Source organism: Parus major, chromosome 25LG2 (assembly GCF_001522545.3).
Source record: "Parus major isolate Abel chromosome 25LG2, Parus_major1.1, whole genome shotgun sequence".
NCBI lineage: Eukaryota > Metazoa > Chordata > Aves > Passeriformes > Paridae > Parus > Parus major.
This window is the reverse complement of record NC_031794.1, coordinates 309,315-319,496: the sequence shown is the minus strand read 5'-3', so window position 1 is coordinate 319,496 and position 10,182 is coordinate 309,315. Positions and strand designations below refer to the sequence as shown.

Genomic DNA, 10,182 nt, shown 5'->3' with positions numbered 1-10,182 from the left:
TAAAAATATGAATATATATTAAATTCATAGTCTTTAGTTAGCTATTTATTTAGTAGGTACTGCTTTGTCTTTATAACATATAACCTGTGTCTCTATGCAGGTACCGGTTTATATTTATTTATTGAAATTTCTTGTCATTTTAGAGCCAGAAACAAACAAAAATTTCCCTACAATCTCAAGGAATTATTCTACTCAAGGCTTTTTGCTCTTCTTTCCTGTGCTTTTTTAATATTAGGTTTTTAAGTGCTGAAAATTGGAAATTTGCTACCATGATTTTGTAGTAAAAAGTAATTTTAAGTTCTGGGTTATATTTATTACATTTTTCTTTCATTTTTTACATTTCTCTGATTTCTGGGCCGGGAAAGCTCAGCTCCTGGCTGGCTAAACCCTCATTCGCTACGTTTAGTCAGCAGTTTCCAAATGTTGATGGGGGAAAAAAAGCAGCAAAGTTGTTTGGGATTGAAGAGATTACAAAAATAAATGAGTTAATTAAGAGTTAAGTAATAAATAAGTTAATTAAACCCATGCACAGGAGGGACCGAGTCGGAGCTTTTGCTCTGCCCTCTGCAGCCCATAAATTTTGTTTCTGGGTGTGTGTTCCAGGCTCTCCAAATCAACAAAGGATGAATTCCTTCAAGGAGTGCTGTGACAACGGGTGCTGCGCCCACGCCAGCAGTGACAACTTTGGCGGCTTTGGGAGCCCCAACTTCTTGTCTGGGCGCTCCTCAAGCTTCTGCCGGGACCAGCCCCAAGATATGCCCCCGTCCTTCAGGAGCATCAGGGGCTTATGTAACCCCACTGGGACCATCAACGGAATCATCTACGCCAGCCTCAATGGGGATGTTGCTGGGAGGATCTCCGGGAAGATCGAGGGGCTCCCCAGGCTCCTGGGTTGTGTGGGTAGCTTGGGTAACCTTGGGAACTTCGGATTAAGCCTCCCCTTGTCCATTCAGCTTGGGGACAGAGCCATCTGAGCCGTTCCCAGCGGGAGTCGCGCCCACGGGATGAAATGCAGGACAGGGATGCGTGGTTTAGGTTGTCAGACTCTGGGGGATGTGTGGGCGCCAGGCTGTGTAGGATACTCCGTGTGAAACCCTCTTTAGGATCTCCTGTCTCTCCAACTATCACTCTCACAGGGCTGAGGCACCTTTAGAGCACTTTTGGGAGCAGAAAGAGACTTCTGGGTGTGAGGAAAGAGCTTTTAAAATTCACCCCCAGCCACTTTGTGTAGTGGAACAAAAGTTGTGTTTCTCCAACAAAATTGATTTTGTCCGACTCTGACCAAAGGTGAATTTTAGCAGAGGAGCTCCTGTTCCGTGTCCTTGCTGCCCCTCACCTGACAGTGAACACGACAAAGAAAAGCATTTGGACTGGAACACTCCACCACTTCCACCACGAAAACCATCACGCACCATCAGGAGCGCTCTGCTTGCCAAAGCCCCTTCTGTATCTCTGCTAACTTCTTTCTGTCCCTCGCTGCTTCTCATTTTCAATAAAATTGCTGTAGTTGCATCTTCAAACGTCTGCTCGGCTTCTGTCTGGGCTCAGCCCGCACTTTTAAGGGACCCCCAGCCACCCCAGGGAGCCCTGCAATCAGAGACCAGTCTAGACTCGGATGGGAGGGACTGTCACCACATCTCCATCTCAATGGCTCCTGACTCATTTTCCCCCAGAAGGAGAAACCTTAACTAACCCTTGACCTTGGGTTTACCCAAACATTTCACCAAAAAGAGGCATCGATCGATCGATTTCCCCGCCGAGAGCGGCTCCTGGATCAAAGCTGGCGTTGGTTCTTGGGCAATAAACCACAAGGACGAGAGATTGAGGGGGAGTCTCGTCCAGGGCAGGAAATGGGTGACAATCAGGGTTAAAGACACCCAGGAGGAAAGACCAAAGGCAGCCAAGCCATGGCCGTGCGCTGGAGGCTTCAGCTCCTCCGCAGATGGAGCAGCCGGTTCTTCAGGGAGTTCCTGCCAGCCCCTGCCCTGCCGCCTCCGGAGACTCGGGAGCCCTGACTTAGATTTGGAATACTAAAGATGGTTCTTGTCTAAAATATTAAAGATGGTTTAGATTTGGACTGCTAAAAGATGATTTAGGTTTAGAATACCAAGGGTTATTCAGATTTGGAATATTAAAAATTATTTAGGTTTAGAGTGCCGAAGATGAGTTAGATTTAGAATATTAAAGATTATGGAGGTTTTGAATACTAAAGATTATTTAGGTTTAGAATAATTAAGATGATTTATGTGTAGAACTGTAAAGATTATTTAGATTTAACATATTAAAAATTATTTAGATTTCAAATACTAAAGCTTATTTAGATTTAGAATAATTAAGATGATTTATGTGTAGAACACCAAAGATTATTTCGATTTAACATATTAAAAATTATTTAGGTTTCGAACACTAAAGATGATTTAGATTTGAATTTTAAAATTATTTAGATTTAGAACAATTAAGATGATTTAGGCTTTGAATACTGAAGATTATTTAAATTCGGAATATTAGCCACCCCTCCTCTTGCCATGGTGGCCTCCTGCAGAAGCATTTCTGCATTTCCCAGCTCTCAGAGCAAAGCAGAGGAAAGGCTCCAGAAGATAATTAAGGGAGGAGGTCGGAGAAGCCATTCCATGGGCAGAAAACCAGGAGCAGTCAGCAGAAACGCTGATCCTCCAGCCCAACATCCATTTCTTTCCACCGTGTCATTGACTTCCCCGAAACCCTGAGCTGGAACCAGTTCCAAGAAGCAGAGATGAGCTCCAGAGCTGCATTTCCCCATCTGGGAAGGAGCAGCCCCAGCCAAGAGCGAGGTCTGGCCGTCACAATTCGAGGACAGCCCCAGATCGGGGTGCCCCAGGAAGGGGAGCCAGGGAGGAGCCTCCCCCCAAGCAGAGCACGGTAAATCAGTAAATCAGAGCAGCCCTTTGAAGGTGGCAAAGGCTTTCAGAGGGGTTTTGTTCTCAGCAGAGGAACGAGCTGGGTTCCCCGGGGAAAACATCAGGAAGTGGTGGAGTCTCCCAACAGGGTAAACTCAGTTTATCTCCCTGTGCTCAAAGGCTTCTCCTGCCTGCACGGAGAGCGTGGAAGGGCTTGGGCAGCCACACACAGGAGGGGAGGTGGAATAAAACCCAGGAAGCCAAAGATCCGGGTGAAAATCTGAGTTTTTTGGTCCCGTTTGACCTCCATCAATAACCAAGTTTGCCAGCACAGCACCATTTTGCGATGTCCTTCCCTTCTGACTTCCCCCTCAGATCATTCCCAAGGCGCCAGCACTTTCCCTGGGGGACAGGACCCACAGGTGGTGATTTCCTGCCCATCCCAGCCCTGTCACCCGCCGTCACCTCCCGCCACATCGCTGACCTGGAGCCACCTGGCCCCCACCTCACTTCCCCTTGCTGCTTTGAATGCCGCAGCTCTGAGGGTGTCCCGGTGCCTCCCCCTGCTCCAGGGATCCAGGGCACTTCCAGGATCTCCTCCTCTGCTGCAGGTCAACCTTCTGGGAACACTGGAGTGCAAAATTCCTCACCCCAGATGCTCCTGTCGCAGGAGTCACCAAACAGGGACGGGACGTTTCCTCACCTGTTCATTTCAGCTCATCAGGAGCGTTCAGGAAGTGCCAGATCATCATGGAATTGCAGCCCAGACCCCTCCCAGGGCTTCCCAAGCATCAGCTGGCAGCACCAAAACTCATTTTCCATGGGTCTGTCCTGATATCTCAGGAACATTCGAGTTTCTCCTACACCTGTTCTGGGTGGGTGAAGAGACCATAAAGGTCATCCCACTCCAGGTGCCTCCAGCCTGGCCTGGGACACTTCCAGGGACGAAAAATCCATGGAATATCCTGTGCCACCCTCAGATGGAAGAATTCCTTCCCAATATCCCTCTGAAATTCCCCCTTTCCTGTGGCTCTGACCATCAGCTCGCCCACAACTTCCTCGTACGCCCCTTCCAGACCCCAAACCCAGAATTCTTTCCTGTCCTGAGGCTCAGGAAAAGTTGGATGGCGAGAGGAACTTGCGGCCTGGCTGCGATATTATCATAACAGGCGACAGCCGGCTAATTTAAATAACTGAAAACCAACTCCTGTAATTCCAGGACGTATTCACTGGGGAATTATCCATTTAAATGTTCCCTTGGGAACCAACCACAGGGCTGATGCCGCAGGAGCTGCCTCCAGCACAAAGATTCCATGAGAGGCTGAGGATCCTCCCCAAAGACCAGACCCATCCCAAATGAGCTGGGCACCCAATCATGGCCCAAACTGAATTTTCAAATTATTTGTTAAAGAGTGCAGCCTCTTAGGAAAAGGGAAATTGGGGCATGATGCAGGAAAAAAAAATTTGGCAGTGTTGGAAACAAGAATTTCAAAATTCACCATATTTAGATGGATATTGTTAACCCATAATTATTAATTAAACCAAATAATTAGACCTAATAATGAACCTTAGAGATATTAGCAAATGCTTCTGTCTTAAAAAGGCGTTGAATTTTCTTAGTGAGACACCCAATATCTTTTATCTCTGAAAGGACATTTCACACTAGGAGCTTTTATATCAAAAGGAACGAAAATACATCAAAAATACTTCTATCGAACCCACTGGCAGAATTCCATCATTTCACTGGTTTTTCTGGATTGTGGTAAACGCAGATCTCGATTTAGGCAATCTTGAGAGCCCTCAATAAACTGCAGCTCATTCCCAAATACCCCCAACAATAAAGATCCCTGGTTTTTGAGGTTTGGGGGGTTTCTCTTTTGCAAGAATAGTGTGGTTGGGGAGAATCTGGTTTAATCACCTGCTCCAGAGCACACCAGCGTTAATTACACATTATTACAGTGCCTGGGCGACTTTGTTTTCCTTCCACATAAGGGTAATAATTCCCCAAAGAGTGACTACCCCGGAATAATCCCACATTCCCACGTCTCCCTGATGACACTGGCGCTGTTCCTGACACGCTACATAACATTTCAAAGCCAGCCAGGAGGGCTTGGGAAGGGTTTATTGCCAATTTATTCCCAAAGAAATCCTCAGTTCCGTGAGGGAGCATCACCGTCGTGTCCAGGTTGTGCTGAGAGACGTTGAGCAGGGCCAGGGATGGGAACGGGGCTGGAGCGGCTGGAAAAGGGTCTGGAAAATCCTGAGGGAACTGGAGGGGCTCAGCCTGGAGAAAAGGGGGAATTTCAGGCTCTTGCAGGGGGGATTTGGGGTCTGAGCCCAGGGAACAGGGACAGGAGGAGAGGGAACAGCCTCCAGTGGTGCCAGGGGAGGCTCAGGGTGGGAAATTTGGGAAAATTCCTCCTGGAAAAGGGAGGCCAGGCTTTGGAAGGGGTTGCCCAGGGAGTGGCCATCCCTGGAGGTGTCCGAGGAAGGCCTGGACATTGGTCTGAGTGACCAGGTGGGCTTGGACTCCATCCTGGAGGGCTTTTCCAACCCCTCTGCTCGTGTCACTGCCCAGACGGGGAGGCTGAGCCTGAGGACACCAGGAACAGGTACCAGAAAAGCCAAAATTGATCAAAAATCTCCACAGAGACCAGAAATGTGGGGAAGGAAGGGACGTCTGGGCCAGATCCATCAGGAATTTCGCTCTCCTGGTGATAGGATCAGGCTGGTGCGGCAGGACAAGGACAGGGAACACACAGAGACACCCACACGCCAATAACCTGCTGCAAGGTCTGGTTTAATGAGGAGGAACGGGTGAGACACAGCACAGGTTACAAATTGCCCACGAGAGTGACTCAGGGAACGTCTGGGGTTGCTTCTCCTGTGGTGATACCCAGCCCTGATCACGCAGCACGGCAGCAGAGCAGGGGCTGGGGCACTGCAGAACCTTTTTTATCCATCAGTAGCCATGGAAAGAGCTTAAAAATAGATCTGAAGTGGATCTCGGATGAGATCCTTGACTTAGCCACAGTCACAGAAGCACAGAACAGTTTGGGTGGGATTTTAAAGATGATCCAGCTCCACCCCTGCCATGGGCAGGGAATCTCCCACTATTCCAGGTTTCTCCGAGCCCCATCCAACCTGGCCTTGGAAACTTCCAGGGATGGGGCAGCCACAGCTTCTCTGGGCGCCCTGTGCCAGAGCCTCACAGGAAAAACTCCCTCCTAATTTCTCCCTAAAATGTAATCTAAACCTACTGACAGTGGGAAGCCACAAAGATCCCAAAAAAACCACCAGGGAATCAGGAACAGTCCATAGCTTTGAGAACAGAGGTCTTGGAAAGAGAGGAAGGCTTTACAGACAGAAAATCAGGAAGGGTAGAAGGATGGGGATGGATTTTTGAGGCATTCAAACATCCACAGATGCTTTTAATGCCGCCCCAAATGCTCAGCTCTCCCTGAACGCCGTGCTCCGGAGCTCAGCCGCGGATCCGCGTCCTGCCGGCCATCCTCTTCCAGCGGCCGTGCCCCGGCTTCAGCAGCAGGGTCTGCAGCTCCCAATTGGGTACCCCCGAGCCCACCTGGCCCCACCACAAACTTGGGAAGCTCCAGGGGTTCGGGCGGCACCGAAAGCACCTCCAACGCCGGCTCCAACACCGGCTCCAGCTCCGGCTGTGACTTCGGGGACTCCCGCGGACCCCACGGCGCTCTGCTGCGGGAAGGTGCTGAGGATGGGCCCGGGGAAGGTGACGACCACCGGGGGAGGGTAGATGACCACCGTGGAGTCGGGGCACTGCCGGACACAGGGCTCGTTGCAGGTGTCGGCCACGGGCTGGGGCACGGCCACGCCGCAGGGGGAGGCGCTGCCGTCGGTGCAGGGGCTCAGGGAGTGAACCATGGCTCGGGGATGGGGATCTGCAGGGCAAGGGAAGAGCAGGAAAACAAAATAAAACAAAATTCACATCGGTTTCATAATCAAACATGAGAAGAAAAGGCTACGAGGAGGCTCAAGGGACAAGGAGAATTCTCATAGCACCTAAAATAGAGCCCTAAATTGTCTACTGAACACAAATGGAAAAAGTTTTCGTGGAATGTTACTTAGATCTCACCCAGATCTGCATTTCCCAGTGGCTGAGCAGTCATAGATGGAATCATTTCCCCAATCCCTGAGCGGCTGAGGTTGGAAAAGCCCCCCAGGATCACCGAGTCCAACCTGTGATCAATCCCCACCTTCTCAGCCAGACCAGAGCACCAAGTGCCACATCCAGTGGTTTCCACCAGGAGAACGTCAGACTGACCCCAGAACCACACTCAAAGGCTTGGTTAGAGGAGGAATTCAGGAATTCAGGAGTTCAGGAGTTCAGGAGTTTAGGAATTGACTTACCTACAGCACCAGAGAAGCGAGACAAGAGAAATGATGGCGCGAGATGTGAGGTCAAGCGCTTTTATACCCGGCCTCAAAGTGCCCAGCACGTGAATCACCCACATGCAGAACTTCCCAATCAATTACTAACCAGGATTCTTTCCAGATCCAGCTTTGTTAACGGCTGTCAATTGCTTCAGATAAATCACCCCTGCTAATTACTGGTTTGTCCTTGTGTCCCGCATGACCTCTCCTTTACTGCCTTCCCCACTCTGCAATTTCAGCTTTATAGGGAGGGGATTCTTTGTCTCTTGCATCTCAAAGGCAAAATGTTTATGGGGTTTAGGTTTCATCTTCTCCATGACTGGACCCATTCCTTGGCAGGGGGGAACCTGATGTTTTTCTGGATAAAAATATCCTCGACTCAGCCCAGGAGGAGATGAAAAAGTGAGGGATAAGGTGGAGTTCTGGGTTCTTGAAATAAATATTTGATGAAAGATGAATAACCCTTGTTCTGGGTTGTTCAGACTAGTAAAAAATCTGATCAAAGCTCTGTCACACTGCAAAAATCTGAATTTTATAGTTATAGACCCAAATAAGTCAGGACAGCTCTTTCAACCTGACACCGAGCACCCAATCCTTTTAGAAGTTTTAAGAATAAAACAGAAAGAATGGCAAGACCACATTTATTATTGCATTAAGAACCCCATATTCTCAGAACAATAATCACAACTGGATCTGGGGAATGTCAAAAAGGGCCATAAACGGGGTGTGGCCAAGACAAGACCTTGTCAGGCATTTTTTCCAGGGAGTCATTTCTCCGAGCAAAGGGCACCATGTCGGAAGAACAGCTCACGTTGGGAGTGGGAGACGCCTCTGGAATGCCAACTGCTGATGAATCCCAGCTGCTGGCTGGGGTTATCATCCTGCAAAACCTGAGGAGGAGGCTCTGGGACAGCCAGGAGTGGAGTCCGGGGGAGATGTCGAGGATGGCAGCGGTGTGAGCTGGGCGGACACTCCCACCAGCATCTGCGCCATTCTGCTTCCCATTTGGTTTCAAAAATAAAAGTATTTTCCTCTTTCTGCTCTCTTTTATTAAACCTCACCTCAAAGCCTGCTCCCTTGGGTTGGAAGGGACTTCCAAGACCATCCCATTCCACCTGCCAGGCTGCTCCAAGCCCCGTCCATCCTGGCCTTGGACACGTCCAGGGGTGGGACAACCACAATAATGGAAGACAACCATGGGGATTGCAACACCTCTCATCACCTCAGCTTAAGCTGGCCAGCAATTCATCCCCAAAGTCAAAAACATCAGAATTAATACCTAATTAGTGGTCTCAGCCAGCTGAAGATTAAATATTAAATCTTATCTTAGAGATTTATTAATAATTAAAAGTCCAGATCCTCACTCCAGCGTGGGAGGAATCGGCAGTGCTGGCATTTGTTCCCTCTGCTCGGGGTTCCTGTCACTGCAGGGTGGATTTCTGTGAAGGTGAACATTAACCCTGACAAGAAACATGTCAAGGCTTTCTGCAGGTGTTCCCAAACACATCACAGAAGCTCATTAACGATGTTGTCACGGTATCGTTGTTAACAGGAGTCGTAATAGCCCGGACACAACCAGGAAACGAAAGTGCTGAATCAACAGGTGACACGTGGCCAAAGCTCAGCACCTGAGTGAGGAGCACAACAGAGCAGTGTCAGCTCAATTTACCAGCTCAGACAGGCTGGAGGATCCAATTCCAGCTCCTCTAAAGATGCAAAACACAAAAATCAGCGGCTTTGTAAAGATAAAACTGAGAGGATCGAGTGAGAGTTGAGCCCAGGAGAAGGGAGAGCCCTGAGGACACCGGTGTGGGTGAAGCCCTCAAAAAAGCAGGGACCAGGGATCCAACCCATCCCTGAGACCAATGAAACACCAAAAACAGAATCCCAGGATCCCCGAGCTTGGAAAAGAGCTCCAAGGTCATGGAGTCGGAGCTGTGCCCAATCCCCACCTGGGAATCCCAACATCCAGGACACCTCCAGGAATGGGGGCTCCAATCCTCCTGACAGGAGTTTGGACAATTCCTCCTCCCACATGCCCACGGCAGGGGGTGGAATGAGATATTCTGGAAGGTTCTTCCCACCCAAACCACCCCACAACTCCCTGATAACTCTGCTCCCCTTTCCAGCACATAAAAACGTGGTATATTTATTTACTAATTACATAAAACCACAGCTAAACCACCACATCCAGCCGGGCTTTTAGGTTTTTTTTATTTAAAGGGATGCTCTGAGCTGGAAAGAGGGGGAAAGAAAGACCTTTAGCAGAGCCTGTTCTCACCCCAAAACTCAGCTTCGTTCTGCTGATACATGAAGACATTCTGGTGATAAATTAAGACATTCTGGTGATAAATTAAGACACTCCAGGTTAATGAAGGCACCCCGGAGGTGCTGAGCTGGCTCGTCGCGGTGTTTACCCGCACACCAAGCAGGAGCAGGACATTAAACAACACATTCATAACAGAACCTCATAAACCCCTCACGAACGCTCATTAATGTCTGACACGAGCCAAGCCGGCCCGGCTCAGCCCCATTACAGCAACGCCAGCACAGAGCCAATTTCAGGGCCGCGTCCCAGCACATCAAAGGCTGTTAATTACCCTAATGACATCACGCGTCGGCAGCAGGATCCCTTCCGAGGGCCCAGTGCAAGGCACGGGGACAGAGCCGAGCTCTGGGCACAAAGCTGAGCTTTTGGGATGGTCCCAGAGCCTTTGGGATTTTCCCAGAGTAATCTGGATTATCCCAGAACCATTTGGATTATCCCGAAGCTGTTGAGATGGTCCCAGAGCCTTTGGGATGATCACAGAGCTGTTGGAATGTTCCCAAAGCTTCTGGGATGATCCCAAAGCTGTTTGGATGTTCCCAAAGCTGTTAGGATGTTCCCAATGCTGTT

At 49.3% G+C, this 10,182-nt stretch overlaps 1 protein-coding gene across 1 annotated transcript; it reads right to left on the bottom strand.

Moving 5' to 3' along the window:
• Positions 1–6,413: 6,413 nt before the first annotated feature.
• Positions 6,414–6,776, bottom strand: LOC107214629 (claw keratin-like). Its single transcript, XM_033519829.1, has one exon. The coding sequence runs from the start codon at positions 6,774–6,776 to the stop codon at positions 6,414–6,416; it is 363 nt and encodes a 120-aa protein (XP_033375720.1).
• Positions 6,777–10,182: the final 3,406 nt, after the last annotated feature.

Excerpts from the sequence above, each read along its gene's own strand:
- LOC107214629 (XM_033519829.1), bottom strand. The coding sequence starts at position 6,776 with ATGGTTCACTCCCTGAGCCCCTGCACCGACGGCAGCGCCTCCCCCTGC.